Source organism: Lytechinus variegatus, chromosome 2 (genome assembly GCF_018143015.1).
Source record: "Lytechinus variegatus isolate NC3 chromosome 2, Lvar_3.0, whole genome shotgun sequence".
NCBI lineage: Eukaryota > Metazoa > Echinodermata > Echinoidea > Temnopleuroida > Toxopneustidae > Lytechinus > Lytechinus variegatus.
Window position 1 is genome coordinate 64163996 of NC_054741.1, and position 15504 is coordinate 64179499.

The following is a 15504-nucleotide window of genomic DNA, read 5'->3' on the forward strand; positions in this document are numbered from 1 at the left end:
TGTAGACTATCGACCATGCATGCATGCTGCGCTGATGATAAATTCGGTAAAGATGGCGGCGCCCAGTAGTCAAACACATGACGACGGAGGAGCAGGTTTAGTGAAAAATGAATCAGATCCTGGAGATTTACGTTTATTAAATGTGATGGAAGCATTAGTTGGGGAAAATAAGAAGCGATTTAATTCAGAGATGAGGCAATATGGTCTTCCCCTTCCACCTAAATCGCCTGAGGAACAAACGATTGAACGGGTAATGGAAAGCTGCACATTCAAGACAGTCATCAGCGGTGTTCTCGGTACGTATCTCCCCATACCTCCGGCAGGGCAGGGCTAGCAAGCGCAAGGTACCGTACCGTTAATACCTCGCAATACGTACGTGTTACTGTGAGTGAGCCAGGGTGGTATTCTGAAGCTTGAGTCGAGTCAATGTTTGATCAATGTCATCGAGCGCCGGAGCAGATTTTGCAAATGGTTGCATCGAAAGAAAAAAATACTTTTGCTGGCCGATTCGCGATTCGTTTGGTTCACACAACAGCATCAAAATAAAAAACAGTAACTTATTAAATAGACAGGAATAACTGTCGTTTCTTGGGATTTATTCAACAATTTCTGACATTTTACTACAATCCCCATTTACCGACGGCAATGTGTCAGTACACACTCTAGGCGACAACGCAATACTTACCCGTGTTAAGAAACTGGGACTCCACTCACGCGCATTTGGGCCGCCCTAGCTTAGAACTAAGCTTTGTTTCACGAAAAAATTGAATATTCTTATAATTCAATACATGTAACTAATTAGATTAGTACTGTTAAATCGGTACTCACCGGTTCTTTTCTTGAATTTTCTTGAAAATTCCCACGCTTCTGGCTTCAATTCTGCGATAGATTCTGTTGCCATAGACAGCTACACATGCAACTTTATTTATAAATGGAGCGCCCCTTACGAGAGTCGCTAATGCCGCGGAAAAATTGTTAGGCATTTTGGCCTGTGGTCAAGGCGTTCTGTTCTATTTTTTTTATAGGTATGAGATCGAAATCACAGCGACTATTCACACTGTTCCATAATGATTCCGAAAGGAGGTGCAACACCCCCCACCCACATGGGCGCAAATCCCAGGGGGACACTTCCCCCTAACCCAAAATAGTAGGGGCACATTATCAAATGTCCCCCTACTATTTTTGTTCTTTTATATATGATGGAAAGAAATAGGCCTACATCATTTAAATCGAAGTAAAACATGTATTTTGGACGAGACGACCTTCTTTTGGGGGTGATAAACCTTCCTTTTTGTTTTTTTTTTGTTAGTTTGTTTTTGTTTTTTTTTGCCTGTTTTCCAGCCCCTGGTCCCCTACCTTAGATTTCCACCCTTGCCTCCCACTACTCTTGATATTGTTTGCGAATCTGTTTTGTAAATTAAAGGGGAATTTCACCCTGATAAAAAGATGATGAAAATATGAAAAAAAAACATTTCAAAATATCGATGAAGGTGTTATTTGACAAAAAATGGAGCTGATAGAATTTAGAATGCTTGATTTATTGTGACGTCTATAACGAGCAGTTGCTCTATCCTAAATATAAAATGCCCAAATTTCCCATTTTTAATGGTCCGTAACGACCCACTTTTTTCTTTTTGATAACAAGTATGAATTGATATAGGCCTACTAAAATGTACCATAAAAATCATTATCATGTATTTCTTGACATTTCATTTACTTTTTTACCATAATAATAGCTGCTTGCAAAGGCCTACGCCGTCACAAAAAAACCCGGGGGGGGGGGGGGGCCACTTACATTGACGAGTGGATACCATGCGCGACCAAAAAAAAACGTAAAAAGGATGTCCTTTTCACGATAGGGCACGTTACCTACGTAACGTGATAAGGGTGTCAAAAACACAAAAATAACGAAAAAAGGGTATCTATTAATTCGCTAGGAAAACCGTCGTGTTTAGGGTCTAATTTGCGGGGATGATAAAACAAAATCAAAATGTTTTATAAAGGATGTCCTTTTTGCTCCAACACTTCGTGTTTAGAGTCCGATTTGCGCGAGGTGTAGAAGGTGGGGTCGTACTAAACCAAATAAGGTAAAGCCGACGACCGAAGGACCCGTAACAATAAAACATTCCTGTACTTGTTTAGGGGTTCATTTCAGGGAATATTTGCCAAGAGTATCGTTTTTTTCCAATACTTGTTAAGGGTAGGGTTTCACACGCCAATACTTGTTAAGGGGTGCATTTTCAGAATATGGAAATTACGTGTTTAGGGTGCTTTTCGAGACCCCATGGTCGCGCATGGTATCCACTCGTGAATGGAAGTGGCCCCCCCCGGGCAAAAAAAAATCTTACCTTTGAAAAAGATTGGTGGGGGATGGATTTTCCTCGAACGCATACCAATTTTTTTTCTGCTATTTTCATAATAAACTTTAAATGAATTCAACTTTGCACTACTTAATTTTTTCAAAGACAAAATAACAAAATTACATCTCGTCATCATCATCATCACCACTATCATTAGCATCACCATCATCATCACCACAACCGTCACCACAACCATCATCATCACCAAGATAATTTTCATCATCGTCATTGCCATCATCATCTTTTTTTTTCTTTATTTTTCCCCATCCCTTCTTCTTTTTTTTCTTCCAATATTCCTCCTTTTTTTTTAGAGCGGCACACCGTCATGCTCCCTCACTGATTATCCGCCTCTATATGCTTGGTGTTGTATAAATTGGCGGATACCTGAATGAAATACTGAAGAGAAAATAAGGAAAGGGAAAAAGTAAGAAGAAAAAGAAGATGAGGAGAAGAAAAAAGAAAGCCAAACAAATGAAACAAAACAATGTCAAAATTTCGTAATAAAGTCTTCTACGTCAGTTTAATAATGATGTTTTCATTGAAATGAGAACAAAAAAAGAATTGAAACCATAGGCGGCGGAAGCGGGGACGTTCCCCCCTAAATTTGTTGTTGACCTTTTTTTTTTTTTTTGCTTGTCAATTTATTTTCCTACGTCCCCCCTAAAATGTTTGGGTTGAGAGCCTTTTTTTTGCTTGTCAAATTTTTTTTAGGTTGTCCCCTCCTAAAATTTGGGGCTTCCGCCGCCAATGATTGAAACAATGAGGTAAAAAGGACTACATTATATAGTGTAAAGAAATAGAGGGAAGCTCCGAGACAATAAAAAGGTTGAAAAAGAAAAAAATGTGAAAACACAAAGCTCTCACAACATGAGCATAATAACAAATAATAACAAATAAGCGAGGACAAGTAGCTGAGGGACCCCCCCCCCCCAACTCTCTCTAGTTATCTATCTATCCGACTCGATTATATAAGAGAAGAATTTACTAATCAAAATATTATGAGCAAAAAGCACGAGCTGATATTTTTTATGAATATTCAAAACTGATAGAGAGACGCAATCGAATTATTCGATTGCGACAAAATTGATGATCTGAGAATTTATTGTTTTTAGGAATTCATTAAAAGCATAAAGTTGATCAGCATTAAAATATGGCAGGCGCAACGCATGAGCTAAAGCTTTATAGGCATACACCGATAAAAAATTTTAAGTATTTTTTGTAATCATGAAAAAAATTGATATTTCATGAAAGAAAGCTCAAATCCCGAGGAGGAATATTCTTATGAATTGACTTTAAAAAAAACTGTGGTAAGCCCCATTTAATATTTGATTATAAGTCGAATAAAACAGTAAAAGCTGAAAAACGTTCGCGTGATATTTGGCAACCTCCCCCCCAAAAAAAAAAAATAAATAAATAAAAAATAAAAAAAAGTTTTTAACTATAATAATGATCGAAGGTAATTTTGTCTCGCGTAGAACTGAAAAAAAAATGAAAAAAAGATTGTCACTAAAAAAATGAAGGTAATTTTGACCCACGTAAAATTTGGCGAGCCCCCCCAAAAAAAAAGGAAAAAAGGTTTTAACAAGCAAAAAAGGCTAAAAAAGAGAAAGAAGAGACAAGAATAATTATGAACGAAATATCCCCATTACAAATAATGCTGTGATCATCATAAGGGAGGGGTCGCATAACTAGTATGAACAACGTATTTAATTCCAAAATATTTACTATAAATCTCAATAGGGGGATCGGGCAGAAATGCTCACCCCCACCACCCCGATCCGCCAGAAATGCTCACCCCCACCCCCACCCCCCCCCCCCCCCGATCCGCCACTGATTCCAATCAATAATGATATTTATCTGCAATACTGATACTTTGGAATCAAGATACTGAAGATTGATACGCTTTACATAAATTATGAACGTCTGACAAAAAGATAATCTACCGATCACCTGACCGATCAGCTGACCAGTTCGCGTATCACTTCGGAGTTGATCACTCGTCGCAGCTGTGTGGAACGCTCACCGAAAATCAACAAAAAGGGCCTGAAATGTAAGTTTAATGATAATCTATTTTAATTTGAACTACTTAATTAATACTTTTAATGTCTCCCCACCAAATGAAAGTCATATCACTTAACTCCAATTTGTATTAAGGCGTACATTTACCAAAGTCTTGGGTTGGAAATCAGAACAGCATTGTCTAACCCATATTTTTGGGTAATGTCGCCTATGAGGTCCATACATGTTAATGTTTGGACCTCATTGGTACTAGGAGTGGTCAGTACAAGCCTTCATGTGTAATCTGGTCCGACAATTCGGCGGACGGGTTTTGTCCAGATTTGTTACTTCTTTTAGATTCTAAATGACATTATATTATCTTGGACGAAGGTCCACTATTTTCGTTAGACTCTAATCTTTCTATTGATATCATATACATTTTATAATATTTTGAAAATATACGTTACCGATGAGTTATTCCCCGGGTTATTCCTTATTTTTTTACTTTCTGCCGGAGAGGAAAATATGGCAGCCGTCAACGAGTTGTGCTTTTATCAAGGCTTTCCGATTAAATTTTCAATATCTTGGCCAATCAATGCGAGCGACAAGTTCCGAACGCACGCGCCCACATCAATATGTTCAAGCGCAGCGCAAAGCAGCAGCGGCACAAATCGCGATAGGTAGCGACTGGTAAATACGTCTGTAATGATGATGACGTCATCCAAGATGGCAACTTACGTTGACCAACGAAAGGATCGAAGATGACGATGTTTCGATCATCATTTCAAAAGAATTAGCGGTAACTGAGGTCTAAGGTACGATATTTCTGAATTTTAAACATTTTTTCGTAAATATGGATGTGATTTCTTTTTCATAATATGACATTTTATGTACAAAAAAACGATCGGAAAATCGGGTTCCCGCTGTTCGATCTAACGTTACTGCTAAAATACGTTGTCTGTACGTACGGGCCTCCAAGCTTTTCAGTCTATGTATTGGTGAGTGAGCCAACGCAGTTCAGCGGAACAACCAAAATACAGAGACTGAAGCTTTTGGTCTACTTATTAAACTACTTGATTTATATTATATTCCCCCCCTGAAATGAAACCGATTGTGCAATTATGATGCCTATTCACCATTAATTTTAACTTTATTTTGATCATAGCTCGAGTCTTACTAATCTGCTCGTGCCGAGATAATTTATGCACAATAAAATGAATTCATGAATGGAAGTCATCTTCTTCTGTCCAGTCTGGTACAGTCCGCCACTGGCGTATTATCGCCATCGATCATGCATGCGCAGTACTGTGCTTTAATCAAACCAGAAAATTGCAGGAAAATTGACACGATCAACATGAAATATACCTGGCATTAATATATTATATATATATGGGCTATTCCACGGTTACGTTACATTTGGAGACACCTTGACTCATACTTGGAGCTGTAACTCCATTATTATTGATAGGAACTAAACATCTCCTTATCACAACAAAGTACACAGTCTGACTATCCTTTGTATAAAAACAAAACTTGGGAAATTTTATTATGCTCCTGGTAAATCTTTGGAATGTGTCGGTTACTCACGTTACATGATTTGGACATGCATAAAATGAAAAGTCGACATAAGTGAAAAGTCTCCTCATACAAGGCTTTTATGAAAGTTGATTATATCCATTTCAAAGAAGTATGTTAGGGAGACAAACTTTGTATATAATTAAAATATTAAAGAACACATGGTTTTTACTTGGGGTGCAGATAATATGGTTACTCACGTTACGGTTACTCATGTTACATTTTGTCCATGTATGGTTAACAACACACATGTAATTAAAAATTAAATAATGTGTATAAAATTCATTGCTAGGAACTTAAAAAGAGATTTTTTACCAAAACTTTGAACAATTGGAGCTTTATTTAGGGAGTAAGAGGGAAAAGTATGATTTCACTTACTAATTATGCATAAATTAGCATAATCGCTTTTAATACCAATTTGCATGAAATAAATTACCGTATAGTATTGTAGATTATGTCCAAGACAACCTGCGCGCAAATTTTCGGCATGATCATGCCGCCAATGGCCGAGATCTCAAGGGGGCCTGGGAGGCCCCCCCCCCCCGGGCCATATCAACTCCCAAAATACCCCGGCCTAGATAGGGTTACAGGTAAGGGCATTCAATGTGTTGTTCGAACACTCTTTAAAGTTTGGTTAATCGAAACCAAGTCTTACTAATGCACTCTCGCCTTGTGAATACTTCTACTAATATTCAATTTTTTGTGTGATTGTATGACCTCTGATATTTTGATGAACAAAGAGTCACATCAAAGAGGTGTACCCTCATTTTGCTTTTAATTAATCAAAAATAACTTCACAACTCACCATGAGACTTAAAACTTGACATCCCACAGAAAATGTTACCTAACTGAATAATTTTTACTGGTTACTCACATTACATGATGGTTACTCACGTTACAGTTTTTCTTCATCATTTTTATAAAAAAAAAGTACTTTTTAATGATTTTCATAGTAATCATTGTGTCAAAGATTGTTTGAATGAAGAAAATTTAAAATCCCACCTTTAACTATGAAGAATTTTTCTCTCAGAAAACAAGAGTCAGTATTTTCGGTTACGTTACATCATGTGAGCAGGTTGCAATATTCCTTTTTTAATGAGTACTACAAATTTACTTGAAAAGCTGTTGTGTATTTTAAGTAATTTGACTCTTCTAAACTTCAGAAATATATAAAGTGGTATGTTGTTGCAATAACAAAATGGTAATAAGTCATATTTCATTTTTTACTACTATTTTTCTTGTATTTTGGTACAGAATGGAAGACACAACTTTTGACCATTTTTTTCCAAAGTATACATATGAAAATAAACTTTTTATTTCTTGTTCCTGAAACTATCATGTATGAAGGACTTCAAGTATTAAAAAATTCAAGAAAATATTGAATTTGAATTTTTAAGCTCATGTCAACCAACCTGTAGAATTGCCCATATATTATTAATATATTAATATTGATACCATGACCATAGAATATTATTTAATTGTAATATTTAACAATACATTTGTATGTGATAATCATTAACATGCATTTAGAGCGTTTGTACTTCAATTTTCACATGAAGATCGATTTGGGTAAGTGCACTTGTCTAAAATTATCACGTCGGGATTGATTCTCAAACATTGTCAACATGCTGAAACTCTTTTCAAGATCGTAATATCACCATATATTAACATTTTACATGAAGAAACAGAGATAATTGCTTTATATTTTTTTCCATCAATTTGAAGCTAGTTTGTGCCCAACATTGGGCTCTGATTTCATGAATGGAAAATATGTCATAATTTGCTGACATCGTCAATATTTTTATTATAGCCATAAAATCTTATTAAATCATAATTGTTTAACATCCAATAATAATTTATATGAATTTAGAGCTCGATTCGAGACATTCTTATTTATTTTGGTTGCATGCTCTTGTGTCTAACTTTAATAAAAAAATGGATTATCATATCAGTATTAACTCTCAAACATTGTCATAACTCATATTCCACAATCTTTCCTCAAAATCGTTATATCAGCATTGAATACCAATTCAAATGACCATCCAGAGAAAATTTGTACTACCTTATATCTATTTCCATCAATTTGGAGCTCATTTTGGATCCAACTATGCTATCTCAGGCAAGTTACAGTGCTCTCCGCTGGTTGCACTTGTTTTCTGGCAAGCATGCCTGTTGTTTCGGGAGAGTAAGTGTATGGGGCTGCGGATGGGGCTCAGCTAACGGCTAGGTGTGTGCGAGTCTGAACTGTGAATGTTATTTGACCGAAAATCATTCGGATTGACTCTGCATGATTCATGTATTTAATATTGTTTCATTTTAAACTTATATGTTGTGATCTGCAAATATCTTCAACAATCCTCAGCCCTTTTTGTGTTTTGTGATCATGGAAAATGCAAACAAACTTTGCTCTGTCATCTGCTTGTGCAACACTCACCTGGTCAGCTCATACCAGCATGCAGTGCTAGTGCAGTGTGTGCATAGCTACCGTATATAGCGCATCGACGCGACGGCAGGAGCGGAAAAAAAGATATCCCCGCCTTCAAAATTTGATGCATCAATGTTCGATCAAATTAAAGCTGTCGAACTCCGGTTTTCAAAATAATCGATATGACCCGGGCTTAAAAATTATTGTGGCAAATGTTCTTTTAACTTTTCTTGTAACTCAGCAAGATAAAAACTCGCTAAAATTGTCTAAAATTGGGGCTTAGCCTTCATTGCAGGATACCCCGCTCTCTGTCCAACGTCCCTTGACACGCCCAATATTTTTAATAATCATCAGGTCATCCAATAAGGCAATAAAATTAGAAGTGTCTCTGAAAATAATTGAGTGCATTGTTGATATGAGTTGTAATTTACTTGCACCCCTGACGCTCTTTCTTGTGCACTTCTGTGCTACAAATAGCTGTGGCTGTTCTCAAACTTAATACATATTTTCTATGAAAAGATTCATCATCTCGATTACCAATTTTTTTGCTGAAAAGTCTACCAATCCATTGTTATAATGTCTTTGGAATGTCTCCCTTTGTAAAGCATGATGTTCTTGCAGGATTCAGCAAGAAATTATCATTGCATCCATGTTGTATTGTGCATTAATTCTACCGTATTGTTGTGTTGGGGTTGGATCTTATTGCTCTTTTATTTTCAACCAGACTAAATGAGACGAAGCAATACAAAGTCTGTACAGTTCATATATACATTTATTGAAGATGATGACTAAGGTGATGATGATGACAAATAATACAGGAACATGAGTAAGTCTGATGGTGACTATACTCTGCAGTATAAAATATAAACTCTTCAGTAGCTGTCTGTATGCTGGAACAATCTGTAAAGTAATCTGCAATCTGTAATCTCTAACAATCTCTGAAGTAATCTTCTTTTGGTTCAGAAGTGAACTCCTTATATATTGGTCTGGTCTAGACTCTTTACGATCAAACAGGTGTTGGTCAACCTTGGACGTTTGACCAAAAACAATCTGTACGTCATAACTTTACTCTGAATTGGGGGAGTTGACTTTTTATGGAAAACATGAAATGTAGTGAATAAGAAACCCATAAAATGTGTGTGCGTCAGAAGTTTAGCTGGAAGAAGAATGAGTAATACTTTCTAATGAAAGTTGGAGCTGATTAAATATTGATTATGTATAGATATAATATTGAATATGTGAGATGTCTTATCATCACATAACAGTATCTCAAAGGTCAAGTCTACCCCAGAAAAAGTTTATTTGAATAAATAGAGAAAAATCAAACAAGAATAACGCTGAACACTTATTCAAAATTGGATGTAAAATAAGAAAGTTATGACATTTTAAAGTTTTGCTTATTTATTTATTTGCTTATTAATATTTATTATATTACTACAAATCCTATCATAAATCATGTGATAATTCTGTTTACTAAGGCAAGGTCTAAAAGCTAGATATTTGTCTTATCATTTGACTATAATTTCAGGATTAAGTGAAATTTCACCCTTGAGGTAAATAAACCACATCTGTACAGAAGCTTGAATTGCAATTATGCCCTCTTGTGGCAAAGTCTGATTTTATTTCACTTTCTTGTTTTCTGATGGATTTTGCTTTGGGTGGTGCTATTGGTCTGTTTACATCAAGCATGAATCCAGTCGACCCTGAGATAGCAGCCAAGCAATAGGCCAGAGATGTTCTGATGGATGTGGACAGGCAGTGCTTCTTCCATGCCAAGAACATGATTGTTTTATGATCACTGATTTGTTTTATATTTCATATCACTAGGTTTTGCATTGGGCGGTGCTATTGGTCTATTCACATTGAGCATTAATCCCAATGAAAAAGGCCAGAAATATGCATACTTCTTCCACTCAATGAACATGATTGTTCTATCAATCACTGATTTCGTTTTATTTTTCACATCTTTATTAGGTTTTGCATTGGGTGGTGCTATTAGTCTATTCACATTGAGCATTAATTCCAATGAAAAAGGCCAGAAATATGCATACTTCTTCCACTCAATGAACATGATTGTTCTATCAATCACTGATTTTGTTTTATATTTCATATCACTAGGTTTTGCATTGGGCGGTGCTATTGGTCTATTCACATTGAGCATTAATCCCAATGAAAAAGGCCAGAAATATGCATACTTCTTCCACTCAATGAACATGATTGTTCTATCAATCACTGATTTCGTTTTATTTTTCACATCTTTATTAGGTTTTGCATTGGGTGGTGCTATTAGTCTATTCACATTGAGCATTAATTCCAATGAAAAAGGCCAGAAATATGCATATTTCTCTTCCACTCAATGAACATGATTGTTCTATGATCACTGATTTTGTTTTATTTTTCATATCATTAGGTGTTGCATTGGGTGGTGCTATTGGTCTATTCACATTGAGCATTAATCCCGATAAAAAAGGCCAGAAATGTGCATTTTTCTTCCAAGCCGCAAACATGATTTTCTCTGTGACCACTGATTTTGTTTTATTTTTCATATCTTTATTAGGTTTTGCATTGGGTGGTGCTATTGGTCTATTCACATTGAGCATTAATTCCAGTGAAAAAGGCCAGAAATATGCATACTTCTTCCACTCAATGAACATGATTGTTCTATCAATCACTGATTTTGTTTTATTTTTCACACATCTTTATTAGGTTTTGCATTGGGTGGTGCTATTGGTCTGTTCACATCAAGTGTTAATCCAGTCGACCCTGAGATAGCAGCCAAGCAAAAGGCCAGAGATGTTCTCAAGGATATGGGGAGGCAGTGCTTCTTCCACGCCAAGAACTTTGCCATGATTGGAGCCATGTTTGCCTGCACTGAATGCCTGGTAGAATCGGTAAGTTACACCAGGATAAAAAGAAAATATTACATTGTCGTGTGTAGGAAGCATGAATATAATACAAGGTGATGTTTGAGTCTGCATCAGGGGAAAAAAATTACATGGGGGCTTGGGCGATTTCACTCCCCAAAATATTCAAAAGAGCCCTTGAAAATGAAAAAAAGAAGCCTCCGTATCACTGCAAGGTTTAACCTTTTCCGATGTTGAAGTTTTAGGCAGTAGGTTGTGAAATGTAGCCAACCTCCCCCCCCAAAAAATGAATAAGATGAAATGAACAAATAAATAGAATAAAATAAATAAATAGTAATGATAATATTTATAAATGAAATAAAAGAAAAAATAAAGAAAAGAAAAGAAAAAAGAAGTGAAGTGAAGTGGCGTGACGTTACGTGAAGTAAAGTGAAGTGAAGACCAGTAATTCTGCTTTCCATGATTAGTCACAACAAATTTCAGGCATAATTTTGTTGAATATGCTTTACATGTACTTCCCTGTGCTAAGTCAAAAAGAATTTTGTGGACCCAAGAGCTTAGGGTTATGGATTGAGGGAATCATTGAGCAGAGTTACGTGTACAATACGCTTTTTATGTTGTGTGATTTTCATATTTATAAAAAAAATTGACTTCCAATGTACTTCCCAGACTGTATATAAGAGTATGGTAGGTGGGTGATGGAGGCCAAGTTGGTTCACATTTCTTAGATTACAGAATAGTTTGGTGAAAGTGACCACAGGAAGTGAAAGCAGAATGCGAGGACAGGATGATAAACCCTTTGATATATATTTCATTCAGTGCAGTGCACTTGGATCTACTATTACCGTGTTTACACAGTGACACGGCTCGGGGGTTCGACACGCGAGCCGTGCTCAACACGGCAATTTTATGCTGTGTAAACGCGATCAGTGTGATCCGCTAGCCGTGTCGAACACGGCTTTTTTGATCCGCCAAAATTGTAGGTTTCAACCCGCGAGCCGAGTCAGACTCGGCAATTTTTTCGTGTGTAAACAGAAAGCCGTGTCGAACTCTCTTGACCAGGTCACTGCGCGCGCTTTCACTTTTGGCATTGTTGTTGTTCGCACGGACAAGATTCGATTCCGGCGGTGAATTTCCCGCTTTTAATTTGCGACGTCATAATTCTTCTTCCGTTCGAGATCCGCGAGCCGTGTTGAACTCGCCTTTTTATATGTACGTATAAACGCGATCTCTGATCCCTTCTTCGCAGTGTTCAACCCGGCTCGCGGATTCAACACCCGAGCCGAGTCAATGTGTAAACACGGTATTAATGAACATGGACCATGAGATGACTCTGATCTGATATAGGCCAACTCGCATGATATTATGCACTAAAGCATGTTCAGACTCTCTGAAACAGCCTGATGATCTCCTTAATATGCATTATATCAGTGAATCTTATTTTGTGTTATAAAATTTCCCAATCAGTTTTGTGTACTGCCAGTGCCTTTTTTTTCTGGGTCAGTACATGTATTTCCAAGGAGCATGGGAGCTGCTCTATTTCCTTCATTTTCCATTTAGCCTTCTTTTTTTCTCTCTCTCTCTCTTCTCTATTCTCTTGAGATCATTCTCTTCTCTTTCCTATCTCATCTTCTTTTTTCAATTCTCCTTTCTCTATTCTATCTATCCTTTTCTTTTCTTGTCTCTTTTACCAGTGTTTCATATTAAAGTCCTTGGTCGATTTAAGAGTGCATATTATGCTTCTCCTTTTTTTACACTTATCACTTATTTGCACTCTGGTCCATGTTAGCCCGAAACTATAAAAGCAAGCATGTGACTCTCCAAGTGCATTTGATTGGCTATGGTACATTGACAAACCTGTTTTTTTATATTCTTTTCTCTATGATATTACAGTACAGAGGAAAGCATGATGCTAAGAACAGTCCTATAGCTGGTTGTATAACAGGAGGTCTCATTGGTTACAGAGGTATGTTTAACTTTTGATTTCCCTCCCTGCCTTTCATTTATCCTCTCATGATCTTTCATTCTCAATTTTCTTCTTACTCCATTCCTAACTTTTCCTCTTATTTCTCCTTATTTTATCTTATCTTTTTTTTCTATATTCTTTGCTTATCTCTAATCTTACTTTTGCTTCACTACCTAGTACCTTTCTTTTCTTTTTCCATTTGCCTCCTCTTTGTTCTTTCAGAAGTTAATGTTTTTCCTTCTTTTTTCTTATCTTATCTCATCTTCTTTTCTCACATCTTTTTTTTTTTGTCTGTCTTCTGGGGAGTGTTTCATCAACACTTTTCGTTCGACAACTTGTCAGATCTGACAACTTTCCTCGATTACGATTGGCTGAGATGGACGGTTACTATGGTAACTGTCTGATAAAACGTCTGACCATTCCTTTCATGAAACGCTCCCCTGTTCTTGAATTCTGTAATCTCCCATCCTGTGTTTGTTCTTTCCTTTTCTTCTTTCTTTTGCAATAGCTTTCTTTAAATCTATCTTGTATTTGTATTCCCCATATCTGAAGCATGGTAACCTACAAATCCCCATAAAAATGTATTTTGTTGCAGAACCGTGATGAACAATTAATGCTTTATTGAGGAATTCAATTGCAATTATTAAAGGGATGCTCGGGGCTGAAAATGATATAAACAGATAAAGAAATATCAGACAAACAAAACACTAAAAATTTGATTAAAATCGGACAAGGAATAACAAAGTTACGGCATTTTAAAGATTTGAATTATTCCGGTGAAACAGTTTAAGGCATGTCTTCATGAATATTCAATAAGCAAATTGATGATGTCATATCCCCACATGTTCTTTTGTATTTTGTTTTAGAAAAATAGGGCTTATTCAAATTTTTCTACCAAGAACATAAAATATTGGGTTGAAAAATGATTTAATGCATTAGATATTCATTGCTACAACTTATTTCATTATAAAGGAGACACATTGTTCGCATATGTATGAAAAAATGAAACAATTATTATTTCATGTAATTACATTATAAAAAGGAAAGTCGGGATGTGACATCATCAGCCCACCTTATGAATATTCATGATGATGTGCATATAACTATTTTCACAAAATATTGCTAAACTTTCAAAATCAATAAATTTGTTATTTGTCATCTGATTTTGATGAAATTTTCAGCATTTTGCTCAGTGAATTTTACTCTATTTATTTAGATATAAATATTTTCAGCCCGGAGCATCCCTTTAAAAGTATAAAGTAATTTTCATCATCACCAATAAATGAATCTTGGAAAGGGAGTAAATATATCCATCCCTTACTACTTTCCATCTTTTCCTTTCATTCTCCAGCGGGACTTAAACCGGGCATTGCTGGATGTGTAGGATTTGCCGCATTCTCTGCAGCAATTGATCACTACTTCAACTTCCACTGACACAGGGCAAACAAAGCGAAGCGGGCACCCGATGTCCGTGAGAACATTCCTTCAGAATGGACAATGTGGTGATCAGGTCTGAAATGATATTTTAGTGGTTGGCTAATTCATTTGACCATCTCTGTGATCACTTCCTTTGAGATTGGAGGTTGTAATGGTCAGTTGCAGAATCATTGCTTGCTTGACTGCGTGGATTCTTGCTTTATCATTGATGTCCAAATGGCTACCTTTTTTGGAATGGATGATTTGCCGGTCAGCTGAGTATGGTCTCCATGTTGATCATGGTGCTCTTTCTTAATCCTAAGACATTATGGATTTGTGAGGGATGACCCTCTAGTAACACCAGTCATCATGTGGTGTATTATTATAGTTGAAAATTGATATAAACAGTAATATTCCACTTTTTAATTTTTGTAGAACCTATTAAATGTATTGGTTATGCTTCTCATCACATTACAAGTTATAATGCTAATGTGGGGCCAAGTAGCACAAAAGTTTGCTATTGATTGCAAATATGAAATTTGAATCTTTTGCAACTCTTTGTATGAAAATCTCTTTGTTATTACAAACCAAACTTTTGTATGTAATAATCTTTAGCAATGAAGGAAGTTGGTCATCCCTGAAGAAGAAATGCTGGTACTTAATGCCTACCCAGTTATAATATTGAAATGTGTGCAATAATCCTTGCAAGACTGGGCCATTTTAACCCTAAATAGACCTTGCTATTTTGATGCCTAAGAAGATGGGGGGGGGGCTGATTCAGCCCCCCCCTTATGATCTCGGCCGTCGATCGCGACGAAAATTGGCACATGCGTTACACATTATGCATAAAATCATAAGTTTGCTCTAATTAATAAAATAATGCCCCTGAAATGCAAATGT

The 15504-nt window shown here is 36.3% G+C and overlaps 1 protein-coding gene across 1 annotated transcript; it reads left to right on the plus strand.

Moving 5' to 3' along the window:
- The first annotated feature begins 20 nt into the window (after positions 1–20).
- On the plus strand, positions 21–14992 carry LOC121408632 (mitochondrial import inner membrane translocase subunit Tim22-like). The gene is made up of 4 exons (XM_041600164.1): positions 21–296; positions 11065–11249; positions 13116–13188; positions 14540–14992. Exons 1-4 carry the CDS (start codon positions 35–37, stop codon positions 14620–14622), a joined length of 603 nt encoding a protein of 200 aa, XP_041456098.1. The 5' UTR covers positions 21–34; the 3' UTR covers positions 14623–14992.
- The last annotated feature ends 512 nt before the right edge of the window (positions 14993–15504 follow it).

Excerpts from the sequence above, each read along its gene's own strand:
- LOC121408632 (XM_041600164.1), top strand. The coding sequence starts at position 35 with ATGATAAATTCGGTAAAGATGGCGGCGCCCAGTAGTCAAACACATGAC. Across the intron at positions 11,250-13,115 it reads CTGAATGCCTGGTAGAATCG|TACAGAGGAAAGCATGATGC; the intron begins GTAAGTTACACC and ends ATGATATTACAG. Across the intron at positions 13,189-14,539 it reads AGGTCTCATTGGTTACAGAG|CGGGACTTAAACCGGGCATT; the intron begins GTATGTTTAACT and ends TTCATTCTCCAG.